At 40.0% G+C, this 22,637-nt stretch overlaps 1 protein-coding gene across 1 annotated transcript in view; it reads right to left on the bottom strand.

Annotated features, from left to right (window-relative positions):
* LOC144643493 (cilia- and flagella-associated protein 46-like) overlaps nucleotides 1-22,637 on the bottom strand; it is a 45,428-nt gene that overhangs the window by 3,692 nt on the left and 19,099 nt on the right. Inside the window, 35 exon segments of the mRNA XM_078502758.1 lie at nucleotides 280-443; nucleotides 816-892; nucleotides 1,187-1,237; nucleotides 1,716-1,909; nucleotides 2,981-3,066; nucleotides 3,515-3,615; nucleotides 3,708-3,884; nucleotides 4,414-4,503; nucleotides 4,962-5,051; nucleotides 6,344-6,511; nucleotides 7,134-7,217; nucleotides 7,883-7,961; nucleotides 8,200-8,270; nucleotides 9,137-9,283; nucleotides 9,768-9,848; nucleotides 10,061-10,204; nucleotides 10,693-10,783; nucleotides 11,467-11,573; nucleotides 11,910-12,032; nucleotides 12,586-12,693; nucleotides 12,864-12,917; nucleotides 13,112-13,355; nucleotides 14,355-14,453; nucleotides 15,127-15,275; nucleotides 15,951-16,016; nucleotides 16,124-16,210; nucleotides 16,504-16,605; nucleotides 17,166-17,416; nucleotides 18,165-18,222; nucleotides 18,304-18,399; nucleotides 19,424-19,531; nucleotides 19,863-19,938; nucleotides 20,202-20,272; nucleotides 20,619-20,818; nucleotides 22,119-22,266. Of these exon segments, the coding sequence (XP_078358884.1) occupies nucleotides 280-443; nucleotides 816-892; nucleotides 1,187-1,237; nucleotides 1,716-1,909; nucleotides 2,981-3,066; nucleotides 3,515-3,615; nucleotides 3,708-3,884; nucleotides 4,414-4,503; nucleotides 4,962-5,051; nucleotides 6,344-6,511; nucleotides 7,134-7,217; nucleotides 7,883-7,961; nucleotides 8,200-8,270; nucleotides 9,137-9,283; nucleotides 9,768-9,848; nucleotides 10,061-10,204; nucleotides 10,693-10,783; nucleotides 11,467-11,573; nucleotides 11,910-12,032; nucleotides 12,586-12,693; nucleotides 12,864-12,917; nucleotides 13,112-13,355; nucleotides 14,355-14,453; nucleotides 15,127-15,275; nucleotides 15,951-16,016; nucleotides 16,124-16,210; nucleotides 16,504-16,605; nucleotides 17,166-17,416; nucleotides 18,165-18,222; nucleotides 18,304-18,399; nucleotides 19,424-19,531; nucleotides 19,863-19,938; nucleotides 20,202-20,272; nucleotides 20,619-20,818; nucleotides 22,119-22,266 (4,042 nt within the window).

Genomic DNA, 22,637 nt, shown 5'->3' with positions numbered 1-22,637 from the left:
CTGAGTGAAGGAGGGTAGTAGAAACGTTTCTATTTATTGCTGAATAGTTTGGCAGGTCCTTCGTGGTTTTCTAATACATATCCGAACTAAAAAGGCAAACAAAGCAAAACAAAGCGAGGCAAAGGAACAATAAAGCAGAGCACGAGGCAAACAGGGCTTTGCTTAAAATGCCAAATTTTCTTGGAATAAGGACAAGCAACTTGTTTATTGTATTTCTTAAGATGGCAACCTCCTCTTTTCAACATCTGTTGATCACGTGACACACAGTATGTACCTTACCTGATCGCTCGGCTGGGTGAACACGGTGATAGTGGAATTGTAACGAGAAGTCACGTGATATACTCGTGATCTGAGGAACAGCAAAGGTCTTGAGTGCCTCAAGCGGTAACTGAAGAAGCCATTCGTCTGCTAACAGCACAACAGATTCTGACACCGCCTCTGGACTGAGAGAAGTACAAAGAAACAATTCAAATGTGCGCTTTGTAATTAATGAAGAAGAACAGTTCTAATGACGGTCCAAAACCAAAGTAATCACTTTCACCAATCACAACAAATGAAGAAAAAAGCGTACTGTCCAGATTAGAACAGAAACAAACAAACATGTAACCGGTCAAAAGCGCGGTCATTTAAATGTTGATACTAACTTTTGACCTGGTGAAAATGGAAGCCAGCATGTCTGCTGTGACGGGTTAGACACGTTTGCAAGGGTGGTTAAATTAATAACAGAGGTTAGCAACTTCAAAACCAAAGCAAACATAGATTTATTTTCACAGTCAATCAAATACCGCTCTAACAAAAGTGAACTATTTACTTACTTTAAGGCCGGGTGAAGTTTAGTTAAGATAGGGTCCAAATAGGCTTCAACCGCTGCCACAACGTCCCTAAAATGAGACTTAAAGAACAAAAAAGAAGAATTTTTTAATCATGATTTTTTGCAGTCGGGTATAGTAGCCAAACAGGTTCCCATTCTTATCGTATAATCAGAGTACTACAAAGTTGTCACGTGAGCTTGTCGCAATAAGGATATATTATGTTACTTAGCAACGTCACTGCTGATATCACCGCGGCTTACTTATTGTTCACTGAGTGGTTAAACAAAAATACGCTTTGTGCATAGTTTGAACAAACTATCCAAATTGACTCTGAGCTTTCGGGCATAAATACAGGTTATAAAGTTATGGTCTACCTCGAGTTGGGATTCTTTCTCAGCAAGGCTAGAGTCAACAGTCAACAGTTCCTGCAATTACAAAAAAGACAAGAAGATATCGATCAATTCCTTTTTTTTTTTTTACAAAACTTCAAAAAAAGGAACTCAAAATTGGAAACCACAGCAAGCACTTCTTGAAGGAGCTACGTCACGCACAACGCATCTTAAAAAAATGGCAAGTTTTTTTCAAGTTTGTCGATCTAAATCCGTCTTAATCTTGGTCAGTCGAAACCATCCTTGGTTATTTTTACCTTGTTATTGCTTCTTTGTTGTTTTTCTTTGTTAGAAAACTATTATTTTGAGTTTTCATTCAATTTGAAAGTAATCAGAAAGTATCGTGACATAGCTCCTTTAAATGACAGCAGAAAACTAGATCCGGCCAAGACTTTGCTTCCTCGGCGGATACGTGTTTATTCCTTTTGCCTCTCACTTGATTTCTAGTTTTAATTAGTTTTAATACAAGAAAACAATGGAACAGTTTCCTGTGGGTCGTACACATAGATCTAACCTGACTGTCAGCGTGTTGACTATTGTCCTCTAGTTTAGCCAACATCTTCCTCCTCTGTTCCTGCTGGTGTCGCACGTAGTTTCGTCTCATAAGCTCAGAAGCGGTGTCAGATTTGAACAGACTAAACTCTTCAATGAGCTGCTCCAGTTCCACTGAATTCACAGCTGCGCGTGTTATTATAGGTTTGGAAGGAACTGGGGGAACAAAGAAAAAACGGCGCCGTCAAAAAAGAAAACAACCAAAATAATCACTTTTAGTGTCCGCTGAACTTACAGATTGCATCTGGAATTGAACCGTAAATCGTTTCTGTTTACAAATTTACAAATTCCCGACATAACCCGCATAACAAAGTTAGTAAGTAGCTGAGTTCTTTGGCATTGTCCCCCAAACTCATTAATAATTCATCATGTTTAAACAAAGAAAATCATAACTGTGAAAGAGGTTTGGATACCCGGTCTTAACTGGCATAGATTTTCACGATTTTATTTCTCCGTTTACTCCGTAGTTTTTGTTCCGATTAAGAAAATATATCAAACACTCGAGACAGTGTTTCATCGGCTATCCAAACACCTCGAATTTTGTCAAAAATACTCCGCTGCGTGTCATATTTCTAACTCTCTTCTCGGTGTTTGGATATCCCGATGAAACACTGTCGCTCGTGTTTGATATATTACTTCCACAACATACAGGGCGTAATTCTTCTTTTAGAAACTTGTTCTTACTGTGGTGCGTATTGTGCAAATTTGTCACAATTGGAAAAGGAAAATCCTATTAAGTATTTCTCCAAATTTCGAGTGCCAAACTAGACATTGAAGAACTATTGTACTGGAAACATACAGTGGAATGGCAAAGAGCGGAAATTAAGAAAAAAGATCTGATATGCGGACATAGTTAGAGAGGAAATGGGAAAAGAAGATAGTAGTGGCGACATCTGAGGATATAGGGTAGATGACTATTTAACAATTCGATTAAAAACTCGAAATTTCGAGCGAACAATCTAAATGTTTTAGTGGAATTCTTGCTAAGGTACTTTCAATTCAACGATTTTCAATTATTCCCGCATTATAAAGTATAATTAATTTTCTTACATTTCGAGCTCGGCGAACTCGTCTGCTAACGGCTGATAGTATACGAGTAGGTCATCCAATGAGATTGTCGCACGTAAAATTTAAATAAATTGGGATGGAACATGTGAATGGATATGTGGGGATAAAAGAGGATATGGAATACGTTGGACAATAGGAATACAGAAAACACTGACGTACCTGGAATAGTTGATGATTGTTTATTTGCCTTTCCGCTTGGTATAGGTGACCGGCCCTTGTCCAGCACAGCTCCGTAAAGATATCGTCTGTGATTATCAAGGCATTAAATTGGAATATTGGCATGGTACAAAACACAATACACTTTCGCAGTAGCCACATGCACCTTAGCAGGTTGCTTTTTTTTGGGGGGGGGGGAGGGGGGTATTAAATGTGATAAGTAGGTGAGTAGTATTTGTACTTTGTATTAAATTTTTTCTCAACTTTACGTTTAGTTACAACAGTTTTTAATTGTTACAATAAAGAAAGGAATGGAGAAGGGCAAGATATAGTCAAAACAAGTTACACGCCCTTTGAGTAATCAATTCTATTAGCCTTTTCTATCGTCTGTCGTAATCTTACGAAGAAGTCTTACCAAAAAGGAAACAAGTAAATATGAAATGTCTTCCTACAGTTTCACTATGTTCAAGCACTGTATACATTACCTAGTGAGAGCATTAAGAAAAGATTTCACACAAAACAAATTAGACAGCTTACCTGTCAGGGGAATGCTGCAGCACAACAAACTGACTATTCGTCGCTGAAAACTCTCGTGTCAGCTCCAAATGATTCCTTGCTATGGTTAAACGTCTCCAGGCCTACAGAAGTCAGCCAACAAGGTAAACAAGAGTAAGAATACAGTAAAAGAGCTCGTTCATCCATGTATACACGTTAAAAAACTGGATTTTACCTCGCAATCGGCAAGATGGTTGGAGTTTGAAGCCAAAATGCTCGAAGACGTATCACTTAAGAACTCCATCTCAGTTAGAAGTTTTCTCTGGTGTAATAACGCAGCCTGGCGGGAGACAGAAGGGTCTTGATGAACTCGCCTTAACATGCCTTCCAGCACTTGAGATAGATGACAACTCTAGGAGCGAAAAAAGAAAAAAACGGTCATTTCATTATATGGTAAGCATAAATGAAATAAAACATACACGTGATATGCGAAGAAGAATCAAAGAGAAAAGACTGTCAAAGCTGAGCTAAGGCTTGCATATAAAAAAATGTCCTGCATACTGCTACGGTAAGTTCTGCCAGAACGGTAGATACCACGAAACGTAGAATTGATATTAAATGTTCGGCTCGGTGAATACATAAAGAAAGATATTTTCATAGGGTGAAGTCAGTATCCAGTCTCGATTTTTCCAACACCACACCCAACGATACTTCCTTCTTGCTTTTTAAAAGAACCACTCCCGGAGAATTACTATTCCAACTTAAAATAGATAAATAAACAGTAAAAAAAAAAAAGCTGTCGCTTTTCCTGCTAAGTTAACAACCGAAGAAGACCGAAGATTCTCGGTCGAAACGTCTTGAGTACATTATGAGCGTTGTTTACGCTAAAATGAGTCAGCGTCAGAATTTATAAAGAGTATTAACTAGACAGTTGTAGATACCTGATAGAGCGCCAGATACTGAGAGGAGGTGAGTGGATCATGTGCGCCTATATTATCCACCAGTTCACGAGCCGCGTTACAAACGACATCCTAAACAAATACAAACAACAGCGTTAAATCAAACTTTGCATCACAAGCTCGAAAATGCAATTCTTCTTAACCGACTGCCATACATATTCTTCTAATGTTAGCTCGGAGAATTGCATGTCACATCAAGGCAATATGTCCAAGTTGACGAGTTTCTTTATTCTCATTACCTGTTGGCTTGTCAGTGTATTGAAATTACAAGGAGAATTTCGATATTGATCACTGTGACTTGACAGACAAACTGAGGAAAGCAGGAGTTATGTGACAAACCATTGAGTGTTGTCTTGTCTAAAATTTAAATTCCGATACAAGCATAGAAAAAGAAAAAAAAAAAAAAAGAAAAATATATAAATGGGACATCTTGGCTCTACGAGTGGGAAATCTCTTACTGCATAGTACACGACCCAGGAGCATAATAAACATTTTCTGACTAAAGAGGTTTTACAGCTAAATGTACTAACTTTGAAACCATGTTTAAGTCCTATTTGGACGCATTGCGTCAAGCATTCCACGGCTTGGCTTAGGTATCTCTTGGAAGTTGAAAATTCAGCCTGGAATTTAAAGATACAAAAGTCATATAAACTTATTCAAATGAATGGCCTAACATACCAAGACGAGTTGCTCCTTACCTTTTAAAGAAGCTTTAAGGGACTGTGCTACGGACTTAAACAGATTCTTGAATAGCCAAATTTTATGTTTGTGTCGTAGGAAGCCTAAAACTAATGGTCCATTTTTATTAACAATTGCTATATTAGAGCACTGAAACTGTTTACAAGCGTTTTTGGCTGCGGATGGTTAGAATGGAAATGGATTGCAAGCTTTTTTGGCTACGGATGGTTAGTTCTTTCCGCGCGTCTTTAAAAACAAATCGGTATTTATAGCCGAAGTTTGATTTCTATCCCCAAATTAAGGTTATATCTTCCTTTTAAATGTTCAAAGATAATTTACCACTAATTTCAAACAGTTTAGACCAGAAATCTGCGAAATCTCCGTGACAGTCCCTTTAATGAACTATTGTGCTGCGTCGCCGCGTAAGTGAAATACTTAAGACGGAATCCACTAGGAAGTCGAGTAATATTTATTAAAGTTGGACAAAAATCCAGTACCAGAATAATTTAAATCCTATTGCGTTATTTCCCACCCTTAATAAAAGATAAAGATGTAAGTATTTATCCATTTCCATTCTAATAACACCAACAACAATTTCTTATCAGAGTCTGAGAAAATGAATTTCAAAGTTCACAAGGTATAGGAAAAATCCAGTGTAGCCATTTTGTAAATTCGTCTTAAGCGATTCAGTGGAATTCAGCGGAACTTCGAAATTTGTTTTCGATATTTGGTGTTGTTAGAAAAGATTTCTTTTGATAAAAATATTTGAAGCAGTAACACAAAAGCTTGCAATCAGGTGTAAATAGTTTTGGTACATAATTTTGTCCAATAACTACTCGAAGTCCTGGCGGATTTCCTCTTAATTGATATCAACTTGAAGTTGATCAAAGTCATTATTAAGTCCTGTAGGGATTTGGAAAAGCTGACTTTTCGAAAGTTTTCCCTTCGTGGAAGCAAGCTCAAACGTGCCAACGCAGGAAACATTTCATGGCGATGTAAAATTTTACTAATGATATTTCCAGTACGAATTCACAACGTGACGACAAAGACATAACGACATTAGAAAACATCGAATCTCCTCGTTACATCGTTTTGACGCTAGCGTAAACCAAGTTTTTAATTAAATTGCAAACCATCTTCTTCAATGCGACGAACCAAAGCAGTTCCCTTTTGTTTTTAAAAATGACAGAATAGAACTGAAGTGAAACGTTACGCCTTTAAGTGTCAAGCTTACATTTAACTGAAGCGCTTGATTGGCGAATTTAAGGAACTCTCGGGATGGTTTCGGGGCAACCTCGCCTTCAGGATCATCAGTGGTGCCCTGGTCACCCGTCCCAGGCTCTTCAGCGGCCGCGTTGGGAGGCGGGGCTGCTTTTTCCACTTCTGATTCTTGCGGTGATACCTGCTGAAAAGTAAACAACTTGAAATGAGTTTGATCGGGTTATTCAAATCTAAATAGGTATTAAGTAACTACAATCCTAGACAAAAGTCCTTAGGGTACGAAACGGAATAGTATCCAGTGACAAATCCTTTCGAGTTGAGAAGTCATTGTTCAATTTTCCGGACCCCACTCTCCCAAAAACAATGTTGAAAAATTGTCGCACGGTTGGATAAATAATTAATAAATACATGAATAAATAAACAAATAAATAAAAATTAATTAATTAAATTTAAACTTTAAAATATAAGAAGTGTAAAATGAAAAATGTACTATTTATAGCCTAGCAGCATATGTCACATTTGTTCCACTTATCTATTAGGATGGTGAAGTGTCCCAAGACTTTTGTTTAGGATTGTAGTTTGACAGGAAAATTTCGGGCAGGGCTCAACTATCGGTTGAACTAGACCTACAACCCCCGGCACAATTCGTTGGGACAAAAAGAGCCATGTACACGTACCCCTTTCCTGGATATTATCGTGAATACAGTTCCCTACGTTATCTATCATTAAACATTAAAAGGCGTCCTGATCTCTAGGAGGCCCTATGCCCAACGCTTTACCAAGAATGAGCATGTTCCTCTCACCTCTATTTCCTTCCATTGAGAATCTGAATCAGGGGCGGTGTGCGCCGCCAGTACACCCAGACAGCGGCCAAGAACGTAAAGCGTCTACAAGACAGAGGAATTAAAGGTTAGTAAGTACCCAAGCAAGGTAGACTGAGATCATCTTTGTTACTCGAGAAATACATTATGCGAACAACACAATATGCGCCTTATTAGCTCAGTTGGTAGAGCGCCGCACTGTCGTGCAGGAGGTCGAGGGTTCGACTCACAGACCGGACCAACACTCAGGGTCTTAAAATAAATGAGGAGAATGTGCTGCCTTTGCAATTACATCTGCACATGGTTAGACGTTCTAGTCTTCTAGGAAAGGACGATAAACCATAGGTCCCGTCTTTTGTATCTTCAGTCTTATAGCAGGGACGTTTAAGAACCCACACACTATTCGCAGAGAATTGTTTTTGGTGGCATAGCTCGTCATGTGAAAACTAAAAACGCTACTACATGCTTCACTTCAAACTATTCGTCTCAATCAGATATTTTTTGTTCAAAGACCGTTTATTGAGATCGGATTCCCAAACAAACACTGGGGCGAATGCGCGATACAGCAGTACCACGATATAACGAAGTGCTCAGGGGCTTGTAAAACGTGTTCGTTATAAAAAAGGTTTGTTATATCGCAATCAGTATACTCCATACATTTTACTGTAACTTTGGCCGGGCTGAAATGAGAATATCTTTCGTTTTGGTGTTCGTTAAAGTAGACATCTCACCTTGGCTTTGAGGTATGCTGCGTTACCCGTCAGGCCATGCGCCATCGATAGTTGCATCATTGTGTCCTCAGCAAGAGTTCTACGAGAAAAGCATAACCGGTGTAAAGAATAACCACTACATGAAACATACGGGAAACAGAAATGACAAGTCATGGATATCGGAAAAATCATACATGAACTGCAGATAGAGGGAAGTAAAGTGAAGATGCTCCAAAAACAGAAATACAATCACTTAAACAGACAGTTTCGTGGTATGAAAGAGTAGCGTTGAGACGAAAAACACTGGCACATAGAGCACAATACACTGACGTATATACCTTGTAACTTCTCTCCATTTTCTCTGCTTCTCTGTCGGTAACGGTTCCACGCCAACATAATCATCTATCAACTGGGAAAAGAAATGCCGTAGATCAAAATCCTTCATTTGCATTAATGCTTTTCCAGAGAATCACGTATCTAGAGGGTCCTGAAGGGGAGGGGCAGGGGGGGGGGGGTGGGGGGGGGGAGGGAGAGGGGGCTTAAATCCCATTTTCCCAGCGCAAATTTTGCCCAAATCCCATTTCCCAAACTTCCCAGTGACTCAAATCCCATTTTCCCAATGAAACTTTGCCCAAATCCCAGTTCCCATTTTACCTCTTCAGGCCCCTCTATCTATTCAATACAGAAAAACTTGAAATGCAATGCTGAATCAAATCTTGGGTGTATACAGAAAATTGGAAGCTGGCACCACAGGGAGACCACAACAGTAAAAAAAATTAAATAAATAAATAAAAGAATATTATTCACGTGGTTTCGTTCGTTTTCTGCGTTGTTTTTCTTTATGCGTAGTCGATAGACACGACAGCACTGTTGTCGTATGCTGAGCTGTCTTGTGCGCGAGCGGATTTCAGATATGCAAATTTCCTCTTTTCTTAATAATAATTGACATTAAGAAAAGAGGAAATTTGCATATCTGAAATCCGCTCGCGCACAAGACAGCTCAGCATACGACAACAGTGCTGTCGTGTCTATCGACTACGCATAAAGAAAAACAACGCAGAAAACGAACGAAACCACGTGAATAATATTCTTTTATTTATTTATTTAATTTTTTTTACTGTTGTGGTCTCCCTGTGCTGGCACGAAGGACAAAATCTATGGCTATACACTGCAGAATATAATTCAGCATGAAGAGTTGCTTTTTCGGAAAACAACGGAGACCTATGATTAGGATCCCGCGGTATACAAAAATTATCAACATCCAATCTCTTTTACCTTCTGGATGCTTCCTTTCTGTGTCTCTAATTCACGCTTTCCTCGATCTTCGTTAGAAAACTGTTTTAACATGTCAACCATCAACTCAGAAATGACAAGCTTTGTGTCCACTGCTTCCCGCTGAACTGGCAGACTCAAGTTACGGAGCTAAAGAAAAACATGAACTGTTTTCAACTGGTTAAAACCAAACCCAAAGCAATTACCACGACTTGTCACAACAAACCTGAATGAAAATAATGAGCTAATGAGAACATGCGCTCTAAATCGGGTTTAGCATAGCCTGCAGAACAGGCGGTTTATTTTGCGGGTCGCGCGAAGCGCGAGGGTGAACGCCTGTTGTGCAGGCTCATTCCTTTGTCGATGCAAGTTTGTCAACTGGAATTGGAAGAGAAAACGTGCAATTTTTAACCACGCCTCTGAGCTTTTCTGTCTTTATGCATTTCTCAGTACCGAAGTTCTTCTACGAAGTCGCACTATGTCAGATGTTTTATTTTTGGGTAATTGTCGGAGAATCGCATGCCCAAAAGGACTAAAAATAATTGCACCTTTAAACGTCAGTCCAACCCCGAGGGGCAAGACTGAGGGCGGGAGACAAGTGACTTTTTATCTTAGAGTCTGCGAAGATACACACCTCTGAGAGAGTAGAAACAGACTGGACGTCATGTAATACAGCATCTGATAAACTCACAGCATCTTTCAGGATGTCAAACGCCTGCAAAAATAACATATTTGCTCTTTTAATATCTGTTTATGAGAAAAATTTATTTAGGACAAACACTCACCATGTGCACTTTATTTGGAACCATTAATTCCCGTGTATAGTTGAGATAGACGCGAGTGCATTAAAGAATTAACGCAAGTGTATTAGCGTATGGGTGGGTGCGTGTGTGCGCACGTGTGTGCGTGCGAGCATGCGTGTAGTACCTCGAGAAGATTGTCCTGTCTCTCCTCAGGGGTGATACTGTCTTCAGCAAAGGCTTTCTTGATGGCAGCAAGTTTTAACATAATCTTGACTGCCTCTCGTCTGTGACCCAATTCACTCAGCGTTGCTGCAGCACGGGACAGGTGCTGTGAAAAGGAAAGACGACCGTACAAGAATAACCGTCATATTTTGAACCTTCTCATCTCAAAGAATCTACTATGAAAAGTAACTTTCTTGTTACTAATGACGTGTGTTTTGCAAAGAAGCCGTGACTACTAAGCCGACATATCAGGTAGTCGGCTCACTGTCTCTACATTGCTTCTGCTACTTGTTTGGAGAATTTGACAATCTACAACTGGTGATTAGTTCCTTCACTACTTGCAAAATTGACTTTGTACTGACCAACTTGCTTGGTCACAAACAGTGTTGAAGATGAAAAAGTTGAAAATGGATCTTGTCATCACTGGCACAGAGTTCCTTTTGACTACTCGTCAAGCCAGTCGTTCATTGCAACAGGCAGCTTCACCTTTATTGGCCCATTCAGTGTCCCATTCTCGAAGAAAAACTTACTTTTCTATTTGAATAGCGACAAAACATAGGAGTGACTAGAAATAACACCTAATACCCTACACACCTTGCAAGCGATAATCAAATCCTTGTGTGCCTGCTCTTGTCTCCTCAAATGAGGATCATTAACCACGTGACCTGACAACAGAGTACCCAGCCTGAAAAATAAAATTATAAAAACAGGCAAAACTTTAGTTCAAGATTCTTCGCTTGACAACAGCCAACCCAACAATATTTTACGGAATGTTTGCCGAGAAAAGAAACTACCCCATAAGAAAGTTAGAGTGGTTAACGATGACGAGGGTCGAAACAGACTACAACAGTACAATCCGTAAAGCGTATAGCGTAAAGCTAACTTTTCTAAGCTTGGCTCACTTTCTTCGAAATTTTGTAACACATCATAATTTCATATGTAACCGTACCTAAATTCGCAATAAGTAAATCAGATGCCTTGTCTACTGTCCTGGTATCCTGCGTTATCAACTCACTGACCTGATATCACCGGATGTTTCGCCGCCGGAATTCGCCAGATATGCTGCCGAAGCGTACCAAGAAGGTACGATCAGATAAAACTTCATTTATTGAATCGTTTCTAAACACGCTTTGTTCCAGAATTTGGTTTGTTATATCCTTTTGTTAGCTACGAGACAGAAGCAGATGGGTTTCTGACAGAAGTCAGTCAATGTTATAACTGGCTGGTTCAACAGGGTTCGGAGGTTTGTGTACATTCCAGTTCGTCGTTCCAGGTTTGCACTGAATCAAGCTAGAATTCCCAAAGTTTAAATTTCCTAGCTTTATTGCAAATACTCAATGACAGCATTGTTAAAGTGGTTATCTTTACCTGGCTTCCAGTACTGCCTCGATATAGTCTGCCATGTTGGCTTTATTGGGGTTCTCTTCTGCCAGATCTTGGAAAACACTTTTTGCTCGTAACAGAATACTACGTGCCTGCAAAATTAAAAGACTACTTTAGTCCATGTTGCAAAGCAATGTATAACCTTAAAATAACAATAGTTTGCGCGAGTAGCAAAAAACTAAACAAATAAACAAAACAAAAAACAAGAAGAATACGTTTGGAAAGGTTGCACGACCCCTTTCCATTTACGCATTTAATTCTTAACGTTTTTCAGACACAGGCAACCCACACGCTGCATGAGTATGGGTACCCTGTGAAGAAACTACACACCTTCTATATGCCGCACTTGATAAATCTTCTCCGGAGAATAACTACCAAGCAGGACTAATTCAAGTGTAGCTAAAGCAACAAAAGCAGGAGAACTTTACCCTTTCTTTGGCGGGTGGATCCGGCGTGTTTAGCATGGTGGAATTCTTGTCGATCTTTGATAGAGAGGCTTCACATAGCAGCAGAGTGGTCGTTAACCAGAATCTTTGATCTCCATGAAGTTTCTGGGAACAAGTTATGCACATGTAACATTAATAATAAAATAACTGGATAGACAATTTAGTTTTGGCGGAAGGTTCTCCGTACCAACTCGGTGGAAGACAGACCATTTCGCGTTATTCTTATAAACTGCAGGTTTTGCCAGGCTAGAATAGGTTTCCAGTAAATAATGAGGTATAACCATTAGTACTTAGAGAAAACGAAAAACGTTCCCAGACCTACTTCGATTTCAAGTCAATTCCCGTTCCGACTGAAGTCAATAAAATGATGCCCAAAACTCTAAATATAAACACTGACCCAGCCGTTTCTCGAATCAGTGCTTTTCCCTAAAAATAGACGTCAAACCACTACTCTCGGCCTAAACGTAATATTATTCTCGTCTCAACATAGTGTTGTCTTCAAACGTGAACACGAGTTGATTTCTAGGCGAATTCAATTGTGAGAGAAGTAATTTGTTACGCCAGAGACATGAACCACAAAGGCTATGGTAATGGTAAATTGAAAGCATACCATTTTCAATTATTAGAATTTGACTGAAAACCGTTTTTGTTACGATACCTGAGCTTCAAGCAGCAATGACGTAGCTTGTCCCCAGTTTGACTCGGCCAAAGCCATCACAGCTAACTGGAGCAGAATATTGGAGAGAGTCCGTTTGTCGTCAAATGCCTGAAAATAAAAATAACAATGTTTGACAGCAACCAATTTAAATAGGACAGGAAAGTGCAACATATAGTAATATGGCAAGTGAACTGACACAATTTTACACACTTTTGTTAAAAAAGATCATACTGGAATTCCGAGGGAGATTTTTGTAAATATTTGGGAATTGTACTCACTCTTGCTGATAGATTTGCCTCACTCAAAAGCTGCCGAGCTGGTAAAAACTGACCCTAGAGAGGAAAAAGTTGAACACGAAAATGATGTCAGTTTGAGAGAAAGGAAAAGGTTAATTAACATCAAGAAATCACATGCACATGTGTCTGCGAGCTTTACATGCATTCATCGTCGCTACTTGTTGCAATATTTTCCAGGAATGGCTGCGAGGATTAAAAAAAAAATGGCCAGTTATACAGACTGACCGTACCTGTCGGATAAGTATTTCAGCCTGGCCAGTCCACAACTCCCGGTAACACACGTCACTTATCACCCATTTATGCTTGTTCCAGGATTCCTCTTGCACAATGTCCCCGGCGCCAGGTGCGTGGGGCCTGAGCACAAGGTTTGAGGTCCTGGTGTCGAACACAACGCTCTTGGTGTTCTTAGTTTTCTCTTCTTCTGTTTTCACTTGGCGTTGTTTCTCTTTCCACATCTCGATTTCCTCGCGTGATCTAATTAGAAATCAAGAAAAGGGTTTTTAGAGCGTTTTGCACTAGTCTGTGGAAAGTAATTCGCGTTTACTTTTATTTGGTTTGCATTACTTTCTCTTAGTGATTGGTTTAAAAAATCTCGCGCTACTTAACCAATCAGAAATAGAACCAAAACCAATCATGACACGCTCATGCACGTTTTCCCGCGCTGCTGCGTGTAGACGTCTCATTTCCCTTCTTGCGTCGTTTGCTATTTATCATAAGTGATGCAAACAACTCGAAAAAAGATTTAAACCAATCACAAAGAAGGCGACTCAAACATTTGTAATTCATTCCTATGTTTGGCACCACTTAAAAGCTCCGTCTTCTTGCCCACATGATATGTTATATTATTATACATTAGAATTACTTTGAAACATGTGATTGGTCGAGAGCATTCAGTCAATATACAGTAGCATGTGAACTTGACATGATAACCCAATATCTGCAGCAGATATTGGGTTATCATGTCGAGTTCAAAGTCCGCCTAGTTTCCAAGCCCTTCGTCCGTGTAGTGCTGTCAAACTTTTGAAAATAAGGCTGAGCGATTCGCCTCCGTTTTCGAAGAGGAATTGAAAGTTTTGATCGAGAATAAAGATTCTAAAAACACCAAGAGAACAACAAAAACAAGTGTAAAAATTCTGAATGATTATTTGAGGGAGAAGAACCTGGAGGAACCACAAGATAAAACCGCTTTGGCCAATGTTCTGACGAAGTTTAACGCCGGCGCTAGAAAAAGTGATGGCAAATTGTTTGAAAACGTATAATAAAACAATTATTGAATTCGGTTTTCGCATGATATTGTGAATTATCAAAACCTCGTGTCTCTTCGGCTTCGGCAGATAACACAGACCTCGGTTTTGATAATTCACGATATCATGCTCAACCTCATCCAATAATTGCTTAATATCAGCATTGGAAACCTCTTATTAATAAGCACAACAATTAAACCTACATCATTGTCATAATCGCTTGACTTACTTGGCTTGTTCTTGCTCTGTCAGTAACATGTATCCAGCGCACTTTTCGTGATGGGCCACGCCTGAGGCCAAATTCAACTCCTGGCATAGCTCCATTGCTCTATACAGGATAACAAGAAAACAATTACAGTGGAAAGTAAACATGTACCGTCGTTGGACAGCAACAACAGCATACGTTCATAACAAAAACCTACATATTCTATCAAAGTGACTTTGCGAATAGAGCAGTTTTCAATTGAGTGTCGTAAAACCAAAACAAAAGTAATTACTCTGGCATATCATAAAAGACACAAACAATCCAGAGCTCCAATCAAAACTCAAAGCAAATACCAGTAGCCGGCAAGAAGCGCGGGAAAACGTAACTTCTGACTGGCTGAGAAAATGGCGCGAGTTACGCAAAAACTAATACAAACACGAATTAGAGCAGTTCTCAATTGAGTGTCGTAAAACCAAAACCAAAGTAATTACTCTGGCCAATTACAAAGGACACAGACAATCCAGTGAACCAATCAAAATTCGAAGCAAATACAAGTAGCTGGCACGAAGCGCGGGAAAACGTGCGCGAGCGAGACACGATTGGTTTTAGTTTTAGTTCTGATTGGCTGAGAAAGTGGCGCGAGATTTTTAAACCAATCACTAACCGTAGTAATGCTAAACCAGAGCAAACGCAAATTACTATCGACACTCACGTGAAAACCGCTCTATCTACGACACTCATGTGAAAATTGCTCTATTTGCCCAATATAACGGCGCGAGGCCAGGAGACTGTGTACCTGAGATGAACGAGTTTCTTGAGCTGACTGTTGTCGAATATCAAGTCTGCTATGAGCTGCTGCATGGCGACAACAGGAAGGGCAAGCTGGTGATATCCCAAGTCACGCAGGTCACGAAACAAGGCTTGAATGTAGTACAAACTCAGCATCTAGGCGAAACAACAGAATAGCGAACAATATTTATTGTGAGTTATTAAAAAACCACGGAATCAAGACAGTTTTAGCCACTAAAATGACAAGAAAAATATACTTTTTTCACCTGACTCGTTTCTTCCGACAGTGAACTTATTGAACCCACAGACATTTTAAGTGAGGTTGCTTAGCGACAAGACGTTTGATTAGGATGGTACTGTTATCTGATTTGCGGAAACGAATTATAAACCCTTTGGATATAAATCCCTGTCTGCATAGTTTAACCAGGGGGTTAAAACAAACCAAAAATGAATCTGGGTTTTATGGAGAAGGCGAACTAGTTGCAACGTGATGTTCAAAGACACCGATAGTGTGAACATGTTTCACTTATCAACCTATCCGCCGCTAAGAACTCCAGATTTTCCTCTACTTTACTCTACTCTATTTAGCCTGGGAAAACATTTTTAGTGATATTAGAGCTTACATGTACCCCACTACTTGAATACAATCGCATCCAGTGAAAAATTTAGCTGTTATGTATTTGTGTCTAATTTCTGGAATCAGCTATATACCTAACTAGATTTCAGCACAATCGGTGAAGCAGGAGTACGTATTTTGTTCACATTTGTGTTTTCGTGTTGTTGTTTATATTTTTGTTGAAAACTACAGCTACTTCTAATACAAGTGCTTACCGGCTTTTGGAAGGTCGTTTTGTTTATCATTGTCCCGGTGATGTCACACTTGAAATATTCTTGAAGCTGAGAGCAAAATAAGAAATATGCGACGAGCAATAAACATATTATAGTCTCTAAATGTAGTCGAAGTTCATGAATGCAGACACCATAGAGATGCAACAAATGATTACCCTTTCTGAAAGTTCAAAAGTAGCCCATCCTTCCATTGTGCTTGGAAATGACGTCTTCCCACTCGATTTGTCCACTTTTGTTTGAGACTAAAAGTAAAGAAAATCAACATTAATTTCCATATATTTCATATCTTTGTGTACACCCCTGTTTGCGGCTAAGATTGATTCAGATGTCCAAGTTGTCATTAGCTCAGTCTGGCGTTTTCACATCACGTAAACACGACGCAGATTTCCAACCCTTATCTAGTGACCGTCACTGAACGCCCCCTCCCCGCGTGACGAGCCCAAACAACGGTTGCGAACCTAAGGAGACTTAGTAAAAGTAAACGAAGATCGATTCTGTTTCCTATGTTTTTTTATATTATTACAGCAATACTGACCTCTTTAGCTTCCTTGCCTTTCTCTTTGCCCTTCTTAGATGGAGCTCTCTCCCCAGGCTTCCCTCCCTCCTTTTGTATGCGTTCAGCAGAGGAGATTGAGACCTACACAACACACGCACATAAGAGTCAATAAGCGTAAAGAGTGACTGTGTGTCTTGGGGGGAGGACTTATAAACGGAGGGGCTTATATCCAGGATCACAAAAAAGTTTCGAAACGAGTTACGACAGTGTTGATCGAAATCCGTTTTTAAGTTAAAAAGTCATAATAAAACAACATTTAGCCCTGTTCAGTACTGTAATCCCGCAGAGGGGGGCTTGTGTCCGGGGGGCTTATAACCAGATGTATTTTGTTCTTGTTTCTAGGTTGATTGGCCTATAACCATGGGGGGTTATAACCAGAATTTTACGGTATGCACATGCAATCATTAGGTGGTTCATACATAGCTTTGAGGGAGTGAAACAGGTGGAGTAGGTGGTAGAAGAGAATGTCAGTGGAAGAGTTAAGCGTGAAGGTGATGCTTTTTGTGCGTTTGGAAACTTACTTTTCACTTTCTCAGTACTAAGGTGACAAAGTTTCCTATTGACTAAAAAGTTAATCATTTCACTTGACTTTTGGCTTTCAATCCCAAACATTTGACGCTTCAGGTAAGCACGTTTCCTACCTGCCATATCCTGCAGAGGAAAGCATAAGCCAACAGCACATAGTCCCTGGAGTGTGGTGACGAGTGTCCAGCCACCTGAGCCAGCATAACATGAACACGCATCAAGGTCTCCAGCTGTCGGATGTCTGTGATGTCCTCCAGTTTAACGGCCACATCTGAAGGCCGCAGGCCTATCAGTGAACGGTGCTCCTCTGGTACATACTTAGATGCATCTAACTCGCTACCGCTTTCACTCCTTGCATCATGATCACCTGAAATGTTTATAACACAATGATTATCAGACAATGAAATGAAATGTCCATAAGACATTGTAAAAAACACCCCCTCCACCCTCAGTTAAATGCCATCCTGGATGTTAGCTCAACTATAGAACAAAATATAGAGCTTGTGGCTCACCAAACGTCGTAGCTTGGACAGGCTGTTACCCTTTAAGTGGACAATTTCAGCTCTCACTGCCAAACAGGCTACGCATTCTGCCCCTTAACAACTTAAAAGAGACGTGAAATTCCATATAAACTTTCTTCCAAAGAAACTGGCGGTTTTGAAAGTCAATACTAGTAATCGTTTAGGCGATATAGCAGAAACATGACAGACCTGAGAGACCCTTTTCTCAGTTCGAATACTACACAATAGGCCCTTTTCACAACCCGGTCAACTGGTTCAAAATCAGCTATGATGGGACACAAGTTACGCAGTGGGACATCCAAACAAAGGAGGGTGAAGCTTGATTGATGCAAGTCGCTTTGTAGACTTTCTCAAAGTCCTTTTAATTTCTTTTTCTCTGGTTGGTTGGGCCTTTTAGTCATCCATTTATACGAGGTCGACTTGGAGCAAGTCTAGTCGCTTTGTTCTGAATGTCCCACTGCGTGTTCTGCGGCCCAACATGGCTGATTTTGTACCATGTTACAGGGTCGTGCAAAGGGCCCATTTAATACAGCACCAGCTGATGTTTAAGATGGGATCAGATTACTGTAAGAGAAGTTAGATGGAAACCTTCACCTTGCTTGCCATCTCTGTTTGGGTTCTTGTTAAGCAGGATATCAGATGCCCAGAGAAACTGAAAAAAATGAAGATGTCAATGAATGTTAACAAACAAATTGGCAAATACAAAAAACAGTGGAAATCAACGTGCACCTACCTGATCCAATGCGTCAGTCACTGGATACTCATTGACAAACAGCCATTCTCCAAACTCCATCAGGTAATCCACTTTTTGCCAGTCACTCTCTGGATTCTGTGACAAATGAGAAACATTTCATAATCATTACTTAGAGCGATTTTCGATTAATGTCTTAAAATGAAAACCAAAGTAATCACTTTCGCCAATCACAAAGGACACAGACAATCCAGTGAACCAATCAAAACACGAAGCGAATACATGTAGCCGGCGAGAAACACGGGAAAATGTGCGCGGGCGAGTCACGATGGGTTTTGCTTTTACTGCTGATTGGCTAATGAATAAGTGCGGGTTTTTTCTTTAACCAACCACTTAGCGTAGTCTTAGCTTAGTAATTCAAATCCAAAGCAAATGCGAATTACATTCGACACTCATGACAAGTGAAAACCGCTCTAACACTCCGTTATTTTATTGTACCAGCATGTCCTCTGGTAAACGTGCCATTCCGTAAAGTATATAGTCAGCCTTTAAGTGGAACGTACTGTAGATTACCAGCCATATATGAAAATTAAATAAACTATCAAAACGTGTACTGCAGTACACCACTCTGCTTGTGTCCTTATTACACGGGCATCTCCCTTTGCGTGTTCAACCTACCAGCGAGGAAGACGTCTAAGATTCCACCCGAAAAATTCTATACTGACGACAGAGAACTAAGGAGATCCAAGAAGTGTCTCAATCAAAGACACTGCAAGGATCTGGGTAGAACTACTCCACCAGTATCAAAAAGAGAGGGAAAATTGAACACGCGAAGAGATATTAGCGACCTTCAGATCGGACTACGAGTACGAGATTGAGTACGAGTACGAGTTTTCAAACCAAGTTCATGTGCCTCCTATCATCACTTATCACACCAATCTTATCCCTAACGTTTATTTATGTGTTAGTCAGCAACAGGAAAGAGTTATAGCTGGGGGGATACAATTGTGTCAAAATTTCAAAGTCGTACTCGTACTCGATCTCGAACTCGTAGACAAATCTGAAAGTCGCTATTTTTATTTACTGTACACTATCTTTAACGTGGTTTTGCAAGAAAAATTGCGTTAAACAGAGATGGTGATCTTGGAATATTAAAATATACCTCAAGAGCTTCAATAGCATTCTGATAAGCAGCTAGTTGATCCTCTGGAGCTTTGGAATTCAGTGCTACATGACGCCACATGGCAGCGATAACATCCTCTTTTTCATTCTGAAAACAACAAGGATCAACATGATTACTCACATAATAAAAGTTAAGATTGAAGGCATCTTCGCACAAGACAAGGCAGGCACTACTGTCGTGTGATAAAGAAAAATCTTCATTCTCTTTTCTACTTTGATGTGAAACGTAGCTGTTTCAGGCATTTGGTACCCTGCGTAGTAGGCGTCAACATGGGGGGGAGGGGGGGGGGAGGAAAAAGGAGCAGGAAAAAAGGAAGAGGGGTCTGTTTTGAGAAGGTTTATCATAAAGTATACAATTTTATTGTTCAAGAACATTTGCTAAAAGATATCCATTGAAATTAAAGTAGCACAGCCTTTACCTTAAACTTGCCCATATCAAATACAACATTTCGTCCAAGCTTGGCTTTAGTTATGACACGATGTTTGAATATCAACCTGTACAATAAGAGATAAATGTAAATTCAGCATATATGGGCTCACACCGGACACGGTTCCTACAGTCTGAGCTCACCAAGGAAACAATAAAAAACTAAGTACATAGTCTGGTTACATTGTACTCAAACAGTGCTAATTTACTCATCGACTGTGGCTAATATAACATACATAATGAGCTTAAATGATTTACCAACCAAATGATTTTTTGTGTTTCCCCCAGTTTCACTGGGTTAGAAATTTTTTTTCTCTGACAATGGACTTACAATCTGTGATAGGTCCTTGGCATGTCCTTGACAGCCTGGTCCATGGCTCGTAACCCTTGCTCCCATTCACCCTGTAAAGGTAAGAAAAATTTCACGTTACTTTCTTACAAAGGGTCAGAATAGCCAATTCTTCTCACATTGACTACTCACATCATATATGAAAATGCAATTAGCTGTATCCCGACTTTAACGAAGTACGCACCTTCGCAAATAGTTGACTTCAAATATGAAGGATAAAGTTGGGGAAAGCGGCATAGTCTGAGTTGCAGTTACATACAAAGTACAAAGACTTCATCGCTGGTGTTCCTTTTCAAAAAGCCTTAGATTCCAGTGACAAAAGATTGCTCAAGTTACAAGTTAAGTCCAACTGTATAAAGAAGCACAATAGTCATTTTCCTACTTGAGGTAATAACTTACCTTATCAGCATAGGCCTGAAATAAAACTCCATACATAGCAGCACGGAGCATGAGATCCTCATCATATGCACTTGGTAATGGTGGAGGATTGTCTTCCTGCTCAGCACCTGACTTGCCTGCTTTTCCTTTCTCATCGCTCAGCTTGCTATCTTTTGAATCTTGCTTCTCAGTCTTGCCTCCTTTACCTCCAGTTTTGTCTCCTGTAAAAAAGGAATGAAACTGCCAGGGAATGAAACTGAGAAGCCAGAGAGCCGCTCCTGTACTCCAAGGCGTCTGTTACAAAAAATGACTGCTCTACCTGGACATAGTTAATAGAGGGAAATGGAAGGAGGAAACAAAGAAGCCAGGAAGGTCCATGACAGTGCACATCTCTTGTTGTGCGCTTATACACTATGCATGAGTTACGAAATCGCAATGTTTCTGTTGGTGAGGTGCATGAAAACACGTAACCACCTATTGTATTTTGTCAGGTTTTGTGCACAGTGAACCCCCAAATAGCGAACAAAAACCTATAAAAAAGAACTTTGCCGAGCAGCATAACCATTTCCCTCTATTAACGATGACCTGGAGTAGCATGTAAGCCTCCACCGCGTTCAAACGACAGAAATATGCAAAAAATAAGAAAAGTACTGCAAAGATAAGGTTTTAATTTTCACAGTTCAAAGTTCGATACATAACCGGTATCCTAAGGGTTTACTAAGTTTTTTGGAACTTTACTAAAAAAGTTCTACGTGTTTGAAAATAGCGATATGCGGACTTGTAGCTACTTGTCGGCGCCATTTGTCAGAGCACCTTTGGTTCGGATGCGAAACATTTAAAAAGTAAAAACACTCGTTTACCTGAGGTAATGGGATTATGCTTTCACTCGGCTAGTATTTTTATCTATCCTTGCTCGTAATAACACTTCAATACGAACAAAAAAAGGCCGAAATGAAAAGAAAAGCTGCCTGAGACGTTTGACCGCGGTGAAATGTAAGCCAATCGCTGGCTCCCCCTCCCAACCCGCCCTCTTGTTAGTTCACTCTAACAATTCACCGGTATCGAATTGTACTCCTGGGTGGAGAGAGGCACTGCGAGAGTAGAGCGTCTTGCACAAGTCTACAACAATGAATTCAGTTCAAGCCCACACCATTCAATGTAAAAAAAAAATGTAAATGTTGTTTATAGTGGTCATGCACTTAGCTTCGAGATAGCTAGTTTACAGGCATGCCACTGAAACAGATGAAACAAATATTTTAAATGAACATAACGCGGTTAAAAATCCCAACTGGCAGAAGGCAGACCAGTTGGCTATATACAAAGTGTGACCGAGGATTTGAACTCGGGACAACCGAGAAACAAATCCAGCTAGTGGCAGGGGCAGGTCTTGAACCGGGGACCTCCGGATTACAACACCAGCGCCCTAGACCACTCGGCCACGCTTGCCTCCTTATTCAATCGAAACCATAAGTTGTAAGCTGGTGTAAACAAAGCTTTAAAGTTTTCTCAGTCAATAATTACCTGGTTTGCTTTTCTCCTTTTCTTTGTCTTTGTCCTTCTTCTTGTCTCCTCCTTTGTCTTTAGTTTTCTTGTCTTTTTCGTCCTTGCTGCTTGAGGGTTTCTTAGACACTTTCTTCTCTGGAGATGATTCTGTATCCTCATCATCATCCTTAAGGCATGAAAAAAATTAAACACGATTTTACACACATAAAACATATATATTAAAGGGTAACATAAGCAGGATTTGTACTCCATAATCCACATAGCAAGATCATGCAATCAAAAATATACCATTTATTGATGGACCCAGACCTTGAACTATAAAGAGGATGCCCTTCTTTTGTGTGTACACCCAAAAACGTTTTAGTGGGGGCAGTCCCATTACAAAAAATGTCTTTTACCAAAAATAAGAAGGGGGGTCGCCACCCCCCCCCCCCCGGGCCCCTACCCTAGATCCGCCACTGCCATTCTTCATGCTTATCAAGCATCATAGTAAAGATCTCGTTTTGTTGAACATTAACAAGTACCATTTGATAACCT

The sequence above is a fragment of the Oculina patagonica genome, chromosome 2 (assembly GCF_052425735.1).
Source record: "Oculina patagonica isolate OP01 chromosome 2, crgOcupat, whole genome shotgun sequence".
Taxonomy (NCBI): Eukaryota; Metazoa; Cnidaria; class Anthozoa; order Scleractinia; family Oculinidae; genus Oculina; species Oculina patagonica.
Note: the sequence above shows the minus strand (reverse complement) of the source record. Positions and strands in the feature narration are given on the sequence as shown.